A 21,051-nucleotide genomic window follows, 5' to 3' on the forward strand; every position below is an offset into this window, starting at 1 on the left:
TGGAGCAGCTGGTTGGCTGTGTGTCCCTTGCTGAGGAAGAGAGGGCTCTCAGCTCTGCCTTGCGCAAGGCTATCTGTGAGTAGAGTACCAACCCTTTCATCGCTCCTTGATTGGAGACCCTTCAGCGAGGCCTCCTCCCTGCATTGCCCTAACGACTGAAGTGCTGCGGGGGAGCTGTGAGCGGGCAGGTGTTTGCAGGCCCTTTCCCTTGGACTCCTGCCATAACTACCGAAGCCACAACTGGAGCACATCATTATAAGGACGGCAGTTTTTCATGCCCTGATCCCATCGGGAAAGGCAACATCAGAATGGCTGATGAACAGGACTGTTGGGGTGGGCTGGTAACAGCAGCTTTGAGATGAGCCCATCTTGAGCCATGTGGGACAGGCACTGACCTGTCTGCAGGGAGGTCTCCATGTGTGGGAGTGGTTTCAGATGCCCCCCCCATTGCTACTCCTTTTCAGGATTTGTTTCGGGGAGACAACCTTTACAGCAAGATACAGGCAGCAGAATCAACCCTAGATGGTGTCCCTTCCTGCTGTTTCCAGCAGGTGCTTCCAGAACCCAGGAGACAAAGCCTGTTCAGCCATACGTGAGGCTTCTGGAAGAAAAATGCAACGTGGCATTTTCATTCCTCGATAGCCACAGTTGCCTTCAGCCGAGCAAAGCTTTCTTGGGTTCCCCTGCCTCCACCTGGTGCACGCAACAAGTCACTGAGGAGAAATAAAACCTTGTGTTAAGTAGAAATCCTCTTTTAAAAAGGAACAAAATATATATGAACATATACAAGCCGAGTAGAATTATTTCTTTTTCTGGGCTCCAGCTGGTTTTGTTGTGTTGGTGCTGCCTGTGGCCCTGTTTTTGCAGCAGCGGTTTCATTCTGCAGTCTGCGTGACTGCTTACCTGCCACTTGCTCTAAGACACAGACAAGCCCAGCTTTTCCCCAGGCTAGAGCTGTTTTTAAAGACACTGGGTAGGCTAATGAAGACTTCTCGTGATGAGTTGCAAATTTTGTTTTAATTGAATCTTTGAAGCCAAAAAAAGGGGGTGAGGGGCCCATTAAATAAATTATTTTAATATAGCAATCAGATGATGCAGGCTCTTCTGTGTTTATTAAAAGGCCTAGTCAGCTCAGCGCTCAGCTGTGCGAGAAAAGCCCAGAAAGCCAGCCAGTTTTCATTCTCCGCTGCTGTTTTAGGGCCAGATCTCTCTCCCCGAACAGCATATTTTTAAGCGGCCATGTGAATTCTTATTAGGCATCCAAACATAGATATAAAACCATGCATTGTAAACAGAATTATCCTGCTCATAAAATGAGCAAAATACTGTAAGGTCTTTTCTTTATCAGGTTACCCAGGCGTGGTTTTTTTTTAAAAAAAATAAAAAATAAAAAAATCCACCCACACAGAAAGACTGGGGAATGCCAAGGCTGCATGAATTTTAATTATGCTAGACATGCAACAAGGGGGCTACCTTGTAAAGAATAAAGTTAATAAAACATGGATATGGGCTTAATTCTGCTTAATAAGCAGCCCTGGCAATGCACACTTTAGATGTAATTTACACAGCGTGGAAATCGGGTACAATTCTTAAGAGGTGTCTGCATGCAGACTTTCAAACTCAACAGTGCCTTCCTATTGGAAGAGATTTGTTGCTATGCTGCTGTAAAATGGTGAATTAGGCCATTCATAATTATTGGCCAGAGACGGGCGTCTTTCTTTTTCCTTATTCAACTACAGCAATACGCATGTACATTTAAAAGTGGTATTAAATTTAAATCTTTTCCTTAAGTTTCAGGTGTGCATTTTCAGTAGCTATGCAGACAAAACAGCAAAAAAACTGCGTATACATCTATCTGTATGTAGTTAGCTCTCTGTGTACAGAATTAGGAAAGCAGAGATATGCCTAATGACTGAATCTACAGAACATAGCCCATGGCTTTTGAAGGCTCTATGAAAAATAAACAGGATATTCTGTTAGCAACCCTGCGGGAATTATTGCACTTCACTAAGGAAAGATGCCAATAACCTCCGTTTTGACCTAGATAGATTGTTCTGTTTAGGAAGGTAAGGGAATGCAATTCTAGATCTCTTCTCTGTTCAAGCCACCAAAGCTGTGAAATTCAGCCAGGCCTTTGTTTTAAACCTCAGCACTGAGGACAGAAGAGTTTATTTATCAAGTGAGCAAAACCTCAGAAATGACAGTGTCTTGAAATGTTTATGTTGGCCTTCTTCCACAGCGAGTGCCTAATGCATAGGCTCCTGCGTGCTTAGGTGGGGACATTTAATAAGCATTGTGAGCCTGATTCTCCAACAGCCGTGAGGAGTCTGACCCTCTGCCTGCTCCGGGGCGCGGGATGGGGCCTTTCTCCACAGAGTGCAGGAGAAGCATTGGCCATGTCCCTCCAGCGTGATCAAAACACTGTCTTGCTTCTTCATTTTATGAATCAGTGCTATTCTCTCCTTCCCTCTTCAAAGTGCGTGCTGTGCAGCTTTCCAGAGTGGGACTGGAGGTGAGGAGGGAGCCCAGGGGAGAAGAGGCAGGGGAGAAAAATTGCCATAATAATTATATAATACAGAGATTATTATATTAAATATAGATAGATAAACATGTAAAAAAAATATTCACCGTAAGAAAAAATGCCACATTGGCTCAGTTTGGTCAAACAATTCAGCTTCCCTTGTCAGCAGTGAGAAATGCCCCTGGATTCAGCAGGAGCTAGCTGGTATGGAACAGTGTAGGCTGCACTACCCTCAAAGAGGAACATCTGATACAGAAGAAAATGGGAGATATTTTGAGCCCTGTTTATCCGAATGAAAGCTGAAGGAGAGAACTTCCAATGGCAGCGACCAAAGCACTTGGAGGCTTTTCTGTTTTACTCGGCAGCCCACCTAAGGTAATGTTTCACCTGCAAGAAGGACAGTGCAGGAGGGACGCAGTGCATGATGAGAATGGCCTTCAGTTCTCCAGCTCAAGACCACTCTGGGCTGCTTTGGTGTTTGTAAAAGCATGGGCTGTTCAGAAAATGTGAAGTTGGGGCAAGATCCAGAGTGGTGCAGAGCAGATGCGCATGCCAGTAATGTCACTAGGTGTTCATGGCACTGTGCCCGCGTTCAGAACCAAACCCTGTGGACTCCTTGGCCATCTATAAATAAAAACAGACCTGCGTGTTAGCAAACGCAACATTAAATTCAGTTTCACAAGCTTTGCTTCAATTTAATTCCATTACTGCAGAGACAGAGACCTGGGAGAAGCATTTATTCTTAGAGCTGCAGCAACTCTCTTTTCAGATGCACAAATCACCAGAAAAAAAACAAACCAAAAAACCAACAAAAACCAAACGTGTCACCAACTTTATTACTGATTAGGATCATTTTTAAGTGCTGAGCTGCTGCTTCTAGTTTACAGCTACACAAGAAAACAAATTAGCCGCGTGCCAAAATAACTGAAACTTGTCTAATATGAGGAGGTATAAAACAGCGTTCTTTCACCAGAGATTTGAAGACTACAGGCAAAAAAAGTATCCTTATATATAGATGGAAAACCTCTTTCTGGGGAAGATATCAGATTTGCTCACATCCTTTGAAGATGGAGCTTTGGATAATTCACTGGCAGTTCAGACAGTGATTCTCTGATTGCAAACAGCTTTCTTTAGGCCATGCCTGTACCTTGTACTGCAACATTCTTTGATGTCAAGTGAAATAATCTGGCAGAGAAAATTAAAATATGAAGCATTTTAGTTACAGGAAAGGGAAGAAAAATCTTTATTGATTGGGACAGTGAAATCTGCTCAAAAAAGTTGGCAGCAGTTAAAAAGAGATCAACAGCCAAACATTTATATCTCCCAAATGGTTTTCAATATCTTCCTTCCCTGTTCTCTTCTGGAGGACCTGATTCCATCTCCTTTTGGCATGCACAGGGATTAAATCAGGAAGAAATGCCAGAGTTTAGTTAATCTTTATGGACATAGTGGGTGGTTTTTACAGTTGCCTTTTTTTTTTTTTCAATACATTGTAATAGTTGAGAACTGAAGTTCTTGCAACAAAGTAGTTACAAGGATTATTTTATTTAAGTTGGTAATTCCCAGGGGGTGTCACCAACTGGTTTAAAGTGCCCTCTTCAACCGGGTACATGCTTCATCCGTACAGCACACAGGGCTCGATTCAGTCTTATCCTGCCACTGGTACTTCCCACAGTGTAGCTGGGGCAGGTCTCCTCTTCCCAGACGAGATCCCCTTTCCCTCCACCCTGACCGCTGTGCGCTCCCCCAAAATACCTTGCTCAGCACCTTCCTCCCGTACGCTCATTAGCTGTAACCTGGACCTGAAATATGGAGAGCGCCGTTCTTATGGCAGCAACAGCAGTTATTTATCTGGCTAACCAGAGACACATTTCTGCATCTTAAATTTTGCTCGGTGCAGGTTTGCGGCTGGAGATACGAGGGAGCCAGCCCAGCTCATGCGGGAGCACCTGCTGATAAATTGGTGGTGTGCCTTGGGACGGCTGGCACCAGAGGCAGCCTGGTGCTGCCCACCACCGCAGTGGGCTTGCGGGCTCCCCAGACGAGGCACCGACCCCCCCCGCTTCCCCGGCAGCGCAGCCCTTGGGGCGCCGGGGGCTGTCGCCCTGGCTCTGCTTGCACGGAGAAGCAGGGAAAGCCGCGGAGATGCTCGGCTGCTGAGGCTGGGTGCTCGGGCACCTACAGCAATGGCCGGGGTGGCTGCGCAAATCGCAGGCGGCTCCCTCGGAGGGGACGGGTGGGGCTGCGGCTCCGGGGAAGCCCGGTTCCCCGCGGGGGCGGCGGGCCGGCCCGGGGGCTGCCCGGGCGGCGGGGCAGAGCCGCGGCGGAGCTGCAGTTGCCTCCCTCTGCCTGCGCGATTTTTTCTCATCCAAACCTCGATCACGTACGATTGCGTAGAGGAGGGCGAGCGGGAGCAGCTGCAATTCTCCCCGAACCCGGAGCCCCGGCTCCAGCCCGGCACCGACCCGCCCGGCCGCCGCGGGGCTCCCCGCCGCCTTGGCAGCAACCCCGCGCTGCGTGGGCGTCCGGGGGGGGCATCCCCGGCCCCTCCCTCCCCCCCCCCTCCCGGCCTTCCCCCTCCCGGGCCGGGCCGGGCCGGAGGATGCGGGCGGGCGGCGGGCGCGGCTCGGCTCCTCCTCGCCCCGCCGCCGTCGGGCGGCACCGCGGAGCATCCTAAGCCCCGCACGGAGCAGCAGCGGCAGCCGCACCCCCCCGCCCTCCACCACCTCGTCCTCCTTCTCCTCCTCCTCTTCCTTCCCGCCTCGCATCGCTCCTCCCGCCGCGGCAGCCGGGGCCGGGACCGCCCCGGTGCCGAGCGCTCCGCGGCCTCCGCCGGGCCGGACGATGTGGGTTGCTGCCGTCGGGGAGAGCCGCTGCCGGGGCAGAGGCGGCGAGCAGGGCTGGGGGAGCTGCGCCAGCCATGGCGCTGTGAGCCCGGGGTGCCGAGCTGCGGCGATGTGAGCCCGCACCCGCGGCCGGGGCGCCTCTTTTTTTTTTTTTTTTTTTTTTTAAATTTAATTTTATTGTATCGCCTCTTTTTTGTTTGTTTGCTGGCCTGGTGCTTTTTCCCGTGGCTGCTTTTTCCTTCCCCTCCCGCCCTCTCTGCGAGCGGAGTGGGGAGGGGGGGAAAAGAGGAAGAGGAGGAGTGCAAACAGAAATGCAGCGCGGCTCGCCCTGAGCCCGGCCGCGGGAGCGGAGCGGAGCCGCGTCCATGTGCGCGCATCGCCGCGCCGCGCCTCGGAGCCACCGCGCTGGGGCCGGGGCTGGCCGCGGGCCGCGGGGGCTCTGACTCATCCCACGGCCCCTCGCCGGAGGGCGGCCGGCGGGAGGAAGCGCCGCCGCCTGCGCCCGGGCGGAGCGGATCCGCGCCGCAGGGACCCGCGGATCCTCCGCGCCTCCCCCCTCCCCTCCTTTGGACACAGCTGCCGCCGGCGGATCTTTGCAAGCGGGGCAGCCGCCTCCCGGATTTACAAGGCGCGGGGGAGCCTCCAGCCCGGCCGGGGGGTCTCGCCGACGGCCGCCCGCGCCGGGATTTGCGCTCCCCGGGGACAGACCCATGGGCGGCGGGGTCCGGCGGCCAGCCATGGTTGTTAGCCCGGGCGCCCTGCTCCGCCTGGCCGGCTGAGCCCTCCCCGGCGCCGGGAGTCGGGGCTGCAGCGCGTTAAGCGGGGTGTCCCCCGTTCCCCGTCCCCGCGGGGCGCGGCGGCGGCTCGGCCCCAGCGCGCCCGGGCGGCGCCCCCCGGAGCGGCGCGGAGCGGAGCCGGGGGGGCCCATGAGCGGCGATGGCAGCGGCTATCGCCAGCTCGTTGATCCGGCAGAAGCGGCAGGCGAGGGAGTCCAACAGCGACCGGGTGTCCGCCTCCAAGCGCCGCTCCAGCCCGAGCAAGGACGGGCGCTCCCTCTGCGAGAGGCACGTCCTGGGGGTCTTCAGCAAAGTGCGCTTCTGCAGCGGCAGGAAAAGGCCGGTGAGGAGGAGACCGGGTGAGTACGGCGGGCCGGGGCCGTGGGGACCCGCTCTGCAGGGTGGGGCAGCTCCGGAGCCGCCGGGGTGGCTGCCCCGCGGGCGGGGAGGCGGCCCGGCCGGTCCCGGGGCTCCCCTGGCACCGCCAGGTGCCGTCTGGGGACAGGTTTGCTCCGCGCTCAACTTTCGCCTGGGTCCTGGAGGGTCTCCTTCCCCGGGCTGGTGGGGTGGGTGGGCAGAGAGCAGCCCCAGCATCCCCAGCATCCCACTGCCGCTGTCCGAAGCGTGAGCAAAGTGGGTCCTCCGGCAGGAGAGACCCTGCAGCTTAATCCGTCCTACCTTAAACCAAAATTGTATTTTTCCACCTCTCTGTAGGTATGCTTTTTAAACAGTCTCCTCTTATTTTCTGCATAGTGACAAGGAAATCGATAAACTGAGGATCAGTTAGAATTGTGGTCATTTGATAACTAGATCCATCAAGTGCTACTTCTTGAGCAGAGTTGCACAGGGAATTTCATGAGCTCAGAAAGCTTTCTAGATGGCAGCTGCACGACTGTTGCATTTAACAACGAGCTTGCAAGGACCTAGAAATGCATTTTGGGGTAGTCTCTTTTTCCTTTCTTTCCTTTGTCTTTGTGTGTGTCTTGGTTCCTTGTGGAAAACTTCAGCCCTAGTGTACGTGTTGCTCACATTTCCACGACGGAGTCCCACCACCCACAGTTTCAGTTCTGAGCAATGCTTTGTGCTCTCAGCTGTCCTTGGTAGGCGTGAGAACTACCTGGCAAGAGTAGGCCCTCTGTGATTTCTCAGTGGAATTATTATTTGCATCTTCCTTTTTTTTTTTTTCCATTGCTATAAATCACCACTAAGGTAAGAAAGCAGCGATTGGTTTGAGAAGCTGCTGTGAACATGTGCTTTTCTCAGGTGTCCGTTAGTATCACTGTTAAAAAAGAGCGATACTCGTTTACTCAGCTCTTCGGGATGTACCATCAACCTGTGTAATCCTCCCACGTTTTCCATGTACATGAATATTTTGTTTATTGATTAGTCTCTTCATGAAGCCCCTTCTCCACATCTGAAGTCTGTCAGTCGTGACTCTACAGCAGAGTGTCAGAGCTAGCTGGGGGCTGCTCTTCTGGTCTGTAGGTTGAGGTACGTAACCTGTGCTCAAGTGAGGAACAAAAAGAAATAGGGGGAAAGCCTCTCACCATAGAAGGCCACTTACTGTTGCCACCAAAGGGAAAAGAATAATTACTCTGGATTGCTGTGGGGCAGGGACTATATTTAGCTAGCAAAACGCTTCAGGGCTTGCAGTGCATGGGTTAGGCTGTGAAAGCCAGACTCATTAGTGGTCTGTTAAAGCAGTTACCAAAAGAGGATGCAAAATATCTGAAATACAGCATGACTTGAAATATTCAAAGGGAAAAAAGTTGCCTTTTTTTTTTTTTTCTCAAGTTATGATGAGTGGTATCTTGCTGGACCATCCTATGTGTTAGTTGACCTGTGAGCCTAGCCCCAAAGATGGCTCTTGCCCAAAAAGTGTGGTCATTTTGTCTCAGGAATCACTCTTTGTAGCATCAAGAGTGACACCTGGGAGTCTCACTAATTTTTTTCCCATTCCTCGTTCTGCTTCATCTCCATCTCCTATTGAATGAGGTCCCCCAAGGACTAAAAAGGGTAGGAAGTCTAGACCTGTTACCTAGATTTCAAGATGCTTCGTCGCATTAAAGTTTGGGTGACTTTTACAGCAGGGTGCGGTTGGTGAGTCTTTATTGAATTGATCCTACCACAGCCCTCCCAGCTGTGCAGGTCCAATTCTGCGTCCTTTGCACTCACTCAATACCTGTGAAGAATTGATGAATTCTTAGAATTCCCTCAACTTGCACGGACTTCCATGCTGAGGAAGGTGTTCAATAACTTACAGACCAGGATGATTTAAGGAAAACTTTTTATTGACTTAGAAGAAGGATCAATGCTGCTTAGTGCTGTAAAAATAGACCTGTTCAGTCTTTAGAGTTGTCAGTCAATCACTCGTAACCAGTACTGTATTCATTTTATAAAATAAAGTAGAGGAATTAAGTTGCTTTAAAAAACTTTCCTAGGCTATGGGTGGTGTCTGTTTTAGTTTATCCATCTTTTAAATAGGGATTTGTTTCAGTGGTACATCCTATTCCTGGACTCAGGTACACTGCTCAGAAGGCAGTATGCCGCTCGGTTTGCTGCTACTTGGATTGTTTATTCAGGGAGTGTATTGTGCCCGGATAACTTATTCATTGCAGAGTTGCTCTTCTGCATAGAAAATGATATGCAAATTAATTGAAACTGGTTTAAAGAAATGTGCATACATTGTGCAGTGACCCACAACCCCAGTGATTATGTGTACTTAATGATATGCTGGCTCAGTAGTTTGCAAGTCAGTGAAAGGAATGTGAGAAACATCCATGTTCAAAAGGGGTACAATCCCATTTGGAAATGGTACGGTTCGAGGGGAACTATCTTTACGTTTTTAAACATGACCTCATTTTATGGCTATGGGGAGTAACTGTCAAAATACTTCATGTTTACAGAGTGATTTTCATCTCCAGTACTCAACAGGCTCTACCAAACGGAGAGGATTCTTCCCATTTTACAGAAGGCGAGACCAAGGCACGGAGCAGTTACCTGACACAGAGACCTAGTTCCTGCTGCTGGTTCCAGCACGCCGGGCTTTGGGCCCCCGCTGCCAGTGAGGTTACAATGCGGCAATGGTGGAGCTGTAGCTACTTGCACCATTACAGAAATACAGCTCCCGTGGCGGTTCATGTTCCCTTTGCTCTTTGCTTTTGCAAAAGTAACTGTGTGAGCGTACGTCAATTAAGTGTTTTTTTAATATGTGACTCAAACGACGCTCTAACTAAAATACTCAGTAGAAATGTGTGTGAGCAGAGTTACATTTTGCACTGGTTGGCACCTTGTGCTTCGTTTTGCAGCTTGTGTGAAGCAAGAGTGAAATACTCCTGCTCTCGTATGGGAAGGGAGAATTCGCACCCAGTAGAAGTTCAGGCTCCCTTCGTGGTGGGCATGAGCAGTCGTGGGTTTTGGCAAGCTACGGGGAACCAGGTCTGTGCGGGACATCTTGTATAATCAAAGCTATCAGCTCCTAGGGAAAACAGACTGCAGAAATGTCTAATTTGTTAGTTGCAATAAGCACCATATTGTGAAACGAGTGTCATCTGCCTTTTTGACGGGCAAAGGCAGTTCTCTCTCATGCACGCTCTGTGTTCTTTTATATCTCTTGCCTGTATTTGGCTCTAAGATAGGATTTCTCAGTTTAAGATAGGCCAAATAAGGGTGTTGAGTGCTGTGGACTAAGCTGAAAATTTGGACACATGGCCTTAATCTCATTATCGTGAATTAGTACGGGTCATTGGCTGCAATTGTGTAGGTGCCAAGCAAAATATGTGTATGGTGAACAGTACCTGTACAATTGTACGTACAAAGTACAGCTAGAAAAGATTAAATGATGTACTTTGCTCTGACCGTAGTAACTTGATAGAGGATTCAAAATAAATTGCTGCATGGCGTGGCTTTCTGGTGCAGGTTCAAGAGATGGATCCTTCATCAGGGAATGATAGAGCCAAGACGTGAATGCAGAAGACTAGACAAAGCAGCTCTATGTGACTTCTTTGCCAACAAATGGTTGAGCCAAGTAGTTGCATCCCCTTTGCAGCTTCTTCATCTCTTCTTCAGCTGTTTTGGAGCAGGCTGGAAGCCCTGGGCTGGTGGGTCCGGCTTGTTTGTGAAAGCTGTGGCTGTTGATTCACCAACCTTCTTCTTGGGCAGAGCTTACCCTAGAAAGCTGAGGTGGAGTTGCCTTTCTATCCTGCCATGGGCACTGGGGGCCTTGCACGAAGGGCAACAGGCTGGAGCATCAGACACAGCATCTGTGGGCGTTGGTGGGAATTTTATCTGAGTGAAGCCCGCTGAAAGGGTGTCGTTGCTTGAGGTAATCGTATTTGGATTCAGGCGGCTTTGAGTCAGGCAGTGCCAGGCACTGGTGTAGCATCGTCTCCGTCCCTTCAGGCGTTGCTTCTGTAGACAAGTTTCCAGCTCAGAATGCAGAGTTCAGTCTCCAGCAGGTTTTTTACCCCAGGAAAAAGAAAAAAAATTCTGTGTTGGTTTTTTTTTTCCCTTTTTTTTTTCCCTTTCTTATGTATATTTTGTGCTCCTCCAGGGAAAGGATGCTTTTCCTTAAGGAAATCTAAAGGCTTCTTCCAAAGTTAAGAAAATGGCTCACATATAGAAAAAAAAGCAGTAACTTAAAACATGTTTTCCCTTTGTGGTGTTTTTCATTTTGAATAATAAATGGAGATTTGGAATTTAAAATCTAAGTATGTGGATATTTTTGCAGCAGTATAAGGAAAATATAAGAGGAACTTTAGCTGAAGGACACAAGGACTTTATTCATTCGGAGATTCATTTAAAACATTTGAGAAGTCTGTCATCTCTGCAAGCTGTTAAATTCCCTGAATTAAATCCTAAAGTCCTTTCTGATTTCATGCAGGCTGAAAATTATGATTGAAGCTCATGAAAAAAACCACCTTTTTAGCTCCCCCTTAAATTTGTCATACGCCTTGCCTTCTTTTATGGACTTGTTCATCTCAGAACAGCTGTAATATCTGCCTAACCTGTGGAATTTGGCCCCTCTGTTGCTAGTGTCCTGATGCCAGCTACGTTTTCTCAGCGCATAGCTGCCGTCTGCAGTAGGATTCAGGATGGATCCCAGCACTTTTCCATAGGGTGTGTATACACATCTGGGTGTGCGCCCAGCCAAGGCGGGGTCCATCACATCCTTCTGCCTGCTCCTCCGCAGAATTTGGTGCTGTGCCCCATCTCTGAGTGGCTGGGGGGAATGGAAATGCCTGGAAATCCCGGCATTGGTGGCCAGTAAGAGTTCTTAGATGTACTGGCTGAGAGGAGGGCAGGAATGCCAAGTGGCCAGCCAAACACGAGCGTGGAGAATGTCAAAGGGAAGGGGCAGAACCTTGAAGGCGTGCATCCTTCTTGCTTGGGGCAGTCTGTCGGTGAGGTCTGCCGTTGGTGCTGTGAGCTCCTTCTGCACCCGCTGGTGCTAATGAATGCTGAAATAATCAGGAGGGGGGGAAAGGCTTCCTCCTGCTCGTGACAGCTCGGCAGATGGGTTTCATTTTACCAAATTGATCCCCGGGGGTGGTATCGCACACGTTCGTGACTTGCAGATGTGGTGACTGTCACGGTGTGTGTCTGTGCTCGGTTACCAGGGGGGGTCCGATAGCAACCCCGAACCCTCCGCTCTAAAATCTGGGGAAGAACTGCAGGCTCAGGACTTCCTCTGGAGCATGGAAAACTCAGCGGCCAGCCCGCTTCGCAACAGCTTGCTGGTGAGCATGTCAGTCAGTAAGCCACCTCGTACTAGTTCTGGACTGGTTGATGCCAAGAAAATCCATGGAAGTCATCCAAGCTCCTAGAGGGATGGATATCTTCTCTCCCCATGGCCGCAGGGGTAGCTGTGCTTGTGGGAGCAGTGAAAATCATTACCAGCAGAGGAGGTTCACCATTAGAGCAATACAAATGATTGATTCCTCCATCACCAGCCAAATGAAAAAGTCAGGGTGAAAAGAGGTTCATGAGTGATTATTTTCCCTCCCCATAAAATAAAAGATCCTTATAAATCAGTTTATCATTGACTGATATAACTGATTTTTCTTTGGAAAAAAAGAAAAGTGCAATTTCATTTGGAGGATTTTTGTATGTGTATATATCTTTAACTTTCAGGTATACTTCTAAATTAAATGTTTTGAAAAAAAAACAACAAAAGCTTGAGTTCCAAAAACAGAAATGAAGACAAGATTTTCTCCCTTCCTTCCCTCCTTCCTTCCCTCCTTCCTTCCCTCCTTCCTTCCCTCCTTCCTTCCTTCCTTCCTTCCTTCCTTCCTTCCTTCCTTCCTTCCTTCCTTCCTTCCTTCCTTCCTTCCTTCCTTCCTTCCTTCCTTCCTTCCTTCCTTCCTTCCTTCCTTCCTTCCTTCCTTCCTTCCTTCCTTCCTTCCTTCCTTCCTTCCTTCCCTCCCTCCCTCCTTCCCTCCTTCCTTCCCTCCTTCCTTCCTTCCCTCCTTCCCTCCCTCCTTCCCTCCTTCCCTCCTTCCCTCCTTCCCTCCTTCCCTCCTTCCTTCCTTCCTTCCTTCCTTCCTTCCTTCCTTCCTTCCTTCCTTCCTTCCTTCCTTCCTTCCTTCCTTCCTTCCTTCCTTCCTTCCTTCCTTCCTTCCTTCCTTCCTTCCTTCCTTCCTTCCTTCCTTCCTTCCTTCCTTCCCTGAATTCAGCATGAATTTAGAATAATTTCAGTAGGCCAGATACTTTTTTTTACCATATTTTTTACCATATTTTAACAGATAAGATATCTATTATAAAAATAATTCAACAGCTTGACTTGGGCAGCATGGAGGGCAGAGCTGCCATGGGAGCTGAAGAGATTGTAAGAATCTCGCTCCTGTGAGAGACAAACACAATCGTGAGTCTCACTTCGTTGAGGAGCAAGTGCAAACTCACTTCGGCTTATTTTCTTCTGTCCCCTCCCCAGATGGGCACATCATGAACTGCCAGATAGCATGGTGGCCAGGTAGCCCTTTGTTCCATCCCTCTGGCATTCGTTCCATTTGATCTATCCCTCTGAACAGTCATGTGCACATTATTTCTAGGAGTTTCCTACTCCCGCACAGTTGAAGCCAAGCTGTGATTTGTTATTATTAAAATCAAAGCAAGAATTTTAACAAGCAAAACATGTAAGAGATTGACATCCCTTTCATATTTGCAAGCTCCGCGGCTTGGCAGGAGAAGGTGTCCAAGAGAGCAGTTCAGGGAAAGCAGCTCCAGAGAACTAACCTTTAAATACACATACATTTCTCTTCGCTCCGTGTTCCCGTGTTCTGTCCTAGCATCGTTGCATGGCTGCATTACTGGTGTGCCATAATCTTGGAAGTCTCTTGTGAAGTGACCTGTACCACAACCCTCTACTCTGTACCTGGGCTGCAGACACTGCAGTCTATCAGGGAATGGTACCTTTATACTCTCTTCTCCTGTTTAATGCATGGTTTGTCTCTATTCCCTAGCTAACACAATATTCTTTGTAGTAATACATTATCCTTTCTGGGTATAAAGCAAACTACTACATCTATTGTTTTACCTTTACCCTGTTCTGGCACGTAGCACAATTCTGAAATAACTTGGCCTTTCCGGAGGCTGATTTTACTTTGCATTTCTATTAAAAGCTGTAATAGAGCCATGGACACACTTTGTGCCCCTCACCCAGCAAACACCGCTAGCGGGGGCTCCTAGAATAAATTCTTTTTAACTGGGGGGTGTTGTGCTTTGAGAGGAGTCAATGTGGCCGTTGAATTTTTGCAGCATGGTAGCAGGGCTGTAGGGCTACAGCTTCCCAACAGTACTGTCTCTGAAAATAGCAGCAACGACACATTTTTTAAATGGTAAACCAGAAGGCAGCTTTCTAGAGAGCTGTGGAACACGACTGTGGTATTCACTGCTCAGGCAGACCACTCCGGCTTTTCCAGCCCCCACGCTGCAGCATAGACAAATATCTGCCTGCTTGTTCCCGGCACTGAACTGGGGCTCTCCGAAACCCTGATGGAGCTTATGTGGCTGCTGAGAAAATTCAGCTGGAAGTGCCCTGACACCTGTCAAGACACCTCTGCTGTCCTCCGCTTATTCCAGAATGTCCTGGCTAAAGGTGACAGAGGGACAAAGACACGGGCTCAGAGGCAGAGTGGTGGCCTGAGCCCTGAGCCCTTCTTGTCCTCAGGGATGAGGTGCTGGCTGGTTCCTGGAGCGATGGGGAAGGCTGGCTCCATGCAGCGCCTCCGGGCATTTCTGCTTTCTGCCCTTTCCCCAGGGAGTGTGCTGGGCTGCGAGGTTGGGGTTAGTGCTGGAAACAGCATCATCACTGAATGGGGCTTCGCAGCTCTGTTCCTGCAGCTGCTCTGTGGCTTTGGGTTTGTCGCTTTCCCCCAATATCATGGGGAGGTGCCTGTGCCGCTGTGCCTGGGGTCCCTCTGAGGAGATGCTGTACAGGGTTGTGTTGCTCCTAGTAGAGCTTTAAGTTTGGAGAGTGTCCTGCTCATGTGTAGACGCTGGCTTGGGTCAGGGCAAGAAGGGTAGTAGCAGTAGCAGCTCCTCTCTCTTCTTGGCAGCACATTCATCTGTTGCGCCTGAAGCTGTATGTGGGAAGAAGGGGGGATTTTGTCCAAGGGACACCTGCTTCAGAGTTTGCCTTGCATCAGTGCCCCATTCTCTTTCAGCATTACCAAGCACAAGGATGAACTCTATTTTGAATGGTCCTTGGCACTGTCATGCTCCCAAAAAGAAACCCTCAGCTGAGGACCTGTGGGACTTCTCTGGCCAGAAGGTGGGCAGCCGTGGTGAAAGGAGGGGAGCGGTTATGCTGCCACCTGCCCGCGCTCCCCAGCTTTCTTCCTGGGCTCTTTTCAGTGCGATGGTTCATGTTTGGAGTGCTTGGCTCCATTGATAGATGTCAGAAAAGGGGGGATGGGAAATGACTGGTTGCCTCCAATGGCCAGGGGCTGGATTTGAGGATGAAGATCCAGGGCTAGATAAAGCTGTTACAGGGATGGAGAGCAGAGAGCTTGCCCCCATCACACAGCATCATCCATGGAGCGTGCTGTGCAGAGCTCTCTCCCGTGGCACTCCTGTCTCCCCTCCAGCAGCGTGCTCTGGTAAGGGGATGTGTTACATCCAGTGGACGGCTGCATGCTGTGAACTGGCAAAATATCCTCAGAGAGGCAATATAATTCTGTAACTTGTTCCTCTTTCCAAGCTGAAAGCTGATTGGGATCATGATAAAGATGAAAAAACCCCAGAACCTTCCTTTCTTGAAATATTTAAGCATTTTGGATTGAAATGAAGGTAGAAAAGAGCCAGGTCTCGGGGTTAACAGAACATGCTCACTTAATTGATATTTATCTAGAACAGCATAGTTTGCAGTCCCCTACCTTTTCTGGCTGCACAGATAGTTTCTTTGCTTAGCAGTTGCTACTCATATTGTCCGAACTGCCAAATAAATACGATTCCTTCATTCCCCAAAACAAAACTGTTTGCAAAAGGTCAAGCAGTACAGGACTGCGGCAAGTGAAGCCAGGCTGCAAAAAGCCAGTCCACGTCTTCCAGAAAATTGAAAAGCGGTAGAAATTAGCAAAAAGACACAGTGGTTTTGGCTTCCAGGGACCGGCTCGGGGTTGGGAAGCATACAGCGGTTGCTGAAGGATGCTCCCCGGGGACTTGGGAGCCACTGGGCTGCAGGAGATGCAGGGATCACACATTGGCAGGTGAGGGACTTGGAACATCCACCCGCTCCCGAGCCGGTCCTTTCCCTGGCACAGCTCCTGTAACCGGATCGGGGTCTAAATTGCTGGCTGCCTGCACCCTCCGCCTCGGTTATCGATCTGCAGCCGTTTGTGCGGGCATCCTCTGGTGACTGACATCATGCTCTTGTGGGGATTTTCTGTGACAGTGGCTAACAGGGCTGGCAGAGCGTGCGGTGTAACCACCAGAGCTCTGCTGTCCTTTTGTAGTTTGGTTTTATGCTCTTCAGTACAGGGTCTCCCTGCTGGCTAACATACAGCATCGTTACTTAAAAATTTATAAACATTTATTTTGGTTGTTATTTCATTTCCTTCTGTGCCACTCCTATCTTCTCCGTAAACATTTCTTCTACTATTTTTCTTTCTTCAAAAACACAGATATACTTCCTATGATATAAATTTTAGTTTCTAAAGCTAGAGCCCGATAGTGGCTCCTGAATGATTAGAAACCACCAGGTGAAGCTTGAGAGCTCCTGAGCTCTCAGGGGGTGAGTGGCTCCCGGGCAGCTGGAGGAGCAGGAGCTGCGTTTGGAGACCTGTTGGAGAGGCAGATTTTCTGTTCGGGCTCCATCTGCACCGTGTCATCCTGAGCACACTCATCCCCGGGGAGGGAGCTTGCTGTTTGCAGCGCTCCTCCGAGACAGCAACAGGGCAGGCTGTGAACCTGCCTGTCTCGCTGGAGTCCTCGTGGCTGCCCGACATCGGGAATGAGGTGTTTGTAGTGAGATTCGAACCTTGAAACCCCAGCCTTATTTAAAGCAGAGCTTTAGATGGAATGGGGCGGACGATGGCTTTCTTGCACTGCCAGGGTTTTCATTAGGTTGAAGGAAACCTCTGGCTCAGATGGAAAATTAAAATCATTCTGCAGGTAAAAAAAAGGTGTATTTTCACAAAGCAAAAGGAAAGAAGAACGAACTTTGAGTCACATGGTGGGTTTGGGCCATTTTTAGCATGATCTTGCTCTCTGAAGTGTAATGTTTCAAACCAGAGTGGCACAAGCAGCATATTTTCTTTATGCATCTGGGTGTTGTGTAAGATCTGTCGAAATTCAGTAACATCATAATTTTGGGTCAAAAAATGCTTGCAAACTGCTACAGGAATGCTTAAGCTGCATTAGTGCAGTGATAAAAATAATATCTTATAGTACAACCTGACTGATTCAAGCTTTAATTTTTCCACATCACAGGCTCATTACCTGTTAAATAAAGGAGTCTCACACCTCTCATCCCCTTGGAAAATGCTGCGGGAGCGCATGAGGAATACCGTAGCAAAAGGGGACGTTATTGCCTGGTGTTACTGAACGCTTGCAGAGTGACACTGGGACCCAAATTTTACCCTGAGTTGCCATCCAGTGACTACCCAGGGCTTTTCTGTCTGGTCTGGTCTGGTAGGACCAGGTACCCTCCCCAAGACAATAGCATCTTAAGTGATTCATTTCTGCTCAGTGCTTGTTGATAGCATGTTCCGTCTATTTTCTGTTTTAATGAATTTACTTTTCTAGGTGTGTGGAGTGGGGTGGAAGAATGACGTAGCCGTTTCCGTGGTGTGTTTTGTTTGTGTGAGGGACTTCTCGGCGCTTCTGCAGTATTTCAAGCCTGTTGGATTGATGGGGCAAGCGGAGAGATTTAGCATCTGAGAATAGCACAAATCACAGCGTCGTGGCAGGCGTGAACAGCAGGGATGGCGTCTGCTCTGCTCGTGTGAGGACTATTAGTGATCTGGTGCCTTGCGTGGGGCACTTCAAGGTGAGGGGAGCCGGGGACTCTGTTGTGGAACCCTTCAAAAACTCGGGGTGTAGAAGTGTGATAATGTCACCAAGTCGTGGTCACCTAGCAGCAAGGCTGAAGGGACCCCAAGGCAGACTAGTCCAACCGCAGCCCTGCACTGACACCAGACGTACGTTCCCCAGACAGATGTTTTTTAACCTGTCTTCTACATCTTCCCATGGAGCAAATTCTAGAAAGAATTTCCTAATATCTAAACCAAATCTCTGTAGGAAACCAGGAAGAAATCTGCTTAATTGACAGTGAAGAAGTTTTATGTCGCACATTGGAGTCAACAAAACACAACACAGCCTTTCTAACTGTACAAGCGGCAAAGTGCTGCCACAAGCTTGCCCTGGATTTCTCACCCATCAAAGAACTCCTTCAGGACTCGTCTGGGTGATGCGTGGCCCTGTAGGAAACCCTCTCCCCCTCCATCCCCTTTTGTAGGGTGAGCGGTGCTGCAGGTGTAGGGAGAGGGCAGAGCTATTTTTCCACTTCTCCCTCCTGCCAGCTCCAGGCAGCAAAGCCCAGCAAGCAGCACCTCCAGGCATCATCCTGCAAGCCTCCCTTCCCACATCCCCTGGGGACAGCATAGCTGTGACCCCTTCTTCGCTGGTATGAGCTTTGGGCTCAACCATCCCTCAACCTAAAAGCTCTGCAGGATGGAGGTACACGTTTGCTAAATCATATTGCAGCACTTGAGCTCTCATTGCTGGCATAGGGAAGGTCTGGATTTTACTCCCGATGTTTCCCCTTTGTGGGTGCCCGCTTGCGAGCTGTCACAACCCATGGGGGCCAGGGAGGAGCCACCATGAAGGAGTACACGCTTGGTTGGTTCATGGAGTCACGTTTGCACCAAAATGAAATGCGCTCCGTGATTGTGGGCTCACACATAATATTTATGCTATCCTCTGTTTCGCTCTGGGTGAATATGTTGTAATTTTGCCTAATTACACAATATGTCAGGAATAATTGCAGGGTGTTCCTCAAAATAAATAATATATCTTGCGTGCTCTGCTATCCATACTTATGAGCATGCTGTAACCTTCGGTAGCCAAGGCATTGACAGCTTAGGAGCTGTAGCTACAACTTCTTTTCCATTAAACTTCTCATTTTTTAAATTCCCTTACCTGAAAAAGTTCACCCTGCATAAATTCTGGAACAGCGCTACATCTCTCTTTTATGCTTTCTGTTTCTGTCAGGCTTTGGTTTTCTTCTCATTGGAGCTCAAGTCAATACAGGTGTAGAAGATTGCCCTTTACAGGGAAATGTTTTGAAATTTTGACTGCTGGTAAAACACACTGGATCAACAGAGCAACACAAACTGTGTCCTGGGGGAGGCAAAGACAAGCCCAAGAGTACAGCTGTATTAAGAATTGATTTTTTAGTTCTCTGGTCAAATAAAATAAGTTTATAGGGAGGAGGGGATTCAGATCCAATGCAATATTTCAGTCTACTTAAAATGAAACTTTGACTTTCATCTCCAACTCTTTTAACATCTTTTTTTTTTCATTACATTTCCAAATAAAACATTGTCTCTAAAGAGACAATCAAAACTTTTACCATTTCCAGATCTTTTTTTCTCCGTTAATGAGATGGAGTTTGTGTATAGCTTCAGCTGCTCTTACTCTGAATTTTTCATCAAAATATTCAGCTAGACAATTTCATCCACAAATAGTCAGCAATTCTGTGCCAAAATAACTGGTGTCAGTTAGGCCATCAGTCCTCTTCCCCTTGCCACCCCATTGCTTTCACCTGCACTGGTCTTGGGGGACCTCTTTTGGCCCGGCAGTGCTGGAGATGGTGGTCTCATCCTTAGCCTGTGTGCAGGGACTGCTCAGAATGAGTAGCTCATGTATCATGGACACTAGTTTGGCATTTACCTTCTAGGAAAACCCATCAAAGACTTTGGATCTCTTTGTCCTTGAGCCTTGGACCTTAGGTGGCTGTCGCATGAGGTCAGGAGCCTGGGGAGCGAGTGAGCTGCAGGGTGATGTCTCTTAAGTCCTAACATCCATAGGCTCCTAGGAAAAGGGGGGTCTGGGAGAGACACGTAGCAGTGGTCTCATCTTGCACCCCTGATTTTCAATGCGTTATATGATTCCTTTCTCTGCCCCTTACCTTGGACTTATATTAATATCCGTGTAAAGCTGATTCCCTGGACATGGGAGAGCCCGTGTGAATGCCAGTGCTGTGCAACCCCATCCTTTCCACCTACTCTACAAGTGAGAAGTAGACTTCCCTGGAGGGACTTATCTTTGTAAGAGCAAAGCAGGCGTAGTGCAAAGCTTTGTGCATGTCTCCTCCTTGGTAGAAAGGGTGCAGGCAGGCAGCTGTGCTCAGTGCTGGAGGGCTAATTACTATTCCTCCTTGCAGGCATCAGCACAGGAAAGGAAATCACTTCTCTGGATGCTCTTTTTGCCTACAAGGTGCCATTCTGCTCTAGTGACTCACTGATGGTGACAGCTTTGATGGGTGCTGTCATTGGCTTGAGCCCATCATCCCTCTGAGTTAGGGAAATGTCATTTTTGGAAGCTTGTCCTTCAAACGCAGAGGCCACCCCTGTCAGCACAGCCTGTTATTTCATGTAACGCATCCTGGAAACACCAGTTGTCTCTCTGTAGTTATTAGCCCTGGGTGGAGATTTGCACTTGAGATGAGTAAATACACGAGTGTGCCATGCAGCCCTATTGTCCCAGAGTCATTTTCTTCTCAAAATAAATTCCCTGTAATTGGAGGGTGACGCTAACCCCGTAATCACATTGAACTGGAGCTGGGCATGGCCTTCATTCTGCATTAGCGGGAAAGGAGCTGGGATCAACTGTTCAGTGTCCCCAGAGTCACAGACTTTGGGAATAAGTCTTAGTGTCAGTCCGTTTGCATCTCTCCATCCTACTCGCAGGCTGGGTGATGCGCCCGTGTGTTGAGCTGAATGGCTGTATCTAAACTGGTATCTGTCGTGGCAGCTTTGCAAGGTGGGGCTGGATGCCTGGCTTTGCTGTGGAGCCCCTCATAATGCTTGGGCAGCCACCGTTGCCCACCATGACTTGATGTCCGGGCGGGCAGCCTGAGGAGGCATCCGAATGCAAATGCCCACCAACGCTGCTCACCTCCCTCGGCTCTGCAGCTCATTTGTCCTCTCCCTGCCTGTTACTCAGGATGCTGCAGGCTGCATTGCCCAGTCCATCCAGGCCACCTGCTTGTAGGCTTCCTTGAGGCAGAGTGTGTCCTTCTGCTCTGAGCAATTTTGCTGAGTGTAGCCACAGAAGCTATGGAAAACATTTTTATGGGGCTGGGAAACATCCTCCCTCCCTCCGCCTGTGTGCTTTTCTGCAGTCAGTGGCTCCTGTGGGAGCTGAAAATGCTCAGCGCTTTGCAGCAGGATTTCCTACCTCTGCA

General features: G+C 49.2%; 1 protein-coding gene across 4 annotated transcripts in view; it reads left to right on the forward strand.

Moving 5' to 3' along the window:
• FGF12 (fibroblast growth factor 12) overlaps window positions 1-21,051 on the forward strand; it is a 248,594-nt gene that overhangs the window by 137,314 nt on the left and 90,229 nt on the right. Inside the window, exon 1 of one of the 4 annotated variants that reach the window (XM_074591101.1) lies at window positions 6,296-6,502. The exons of the other annotated variants lie outside the window; for them this stretch is intronic. Within the exon in view, the coding sequence (XP_074447202.1) occupies window positions 6,304-6,502 (199 nt within the window). The 5' untranslated portion in view covers window positions 6,296-6,303. Of the gene's footprint in view, window positions 1-6,295; window positions 6,503-21,051 lie in introns of those variants that run through there. 4 annotated transcript variants of the gene reach the window in all.

This window comes from Larus michahellis, chromosome 6, assembly GCF_964199755.1.
Source record: "Larus michahellis chromosome 6, bLarMic1.1, whole genome shotgun sequence".
In the NCBI taxonomy this organism is placed as follows: domain Eukaryota; kingdom Metazoa; phylum Chordata; class Aves; order Charadriiformes; family Laridae; genus Larus; species Larus michahellis.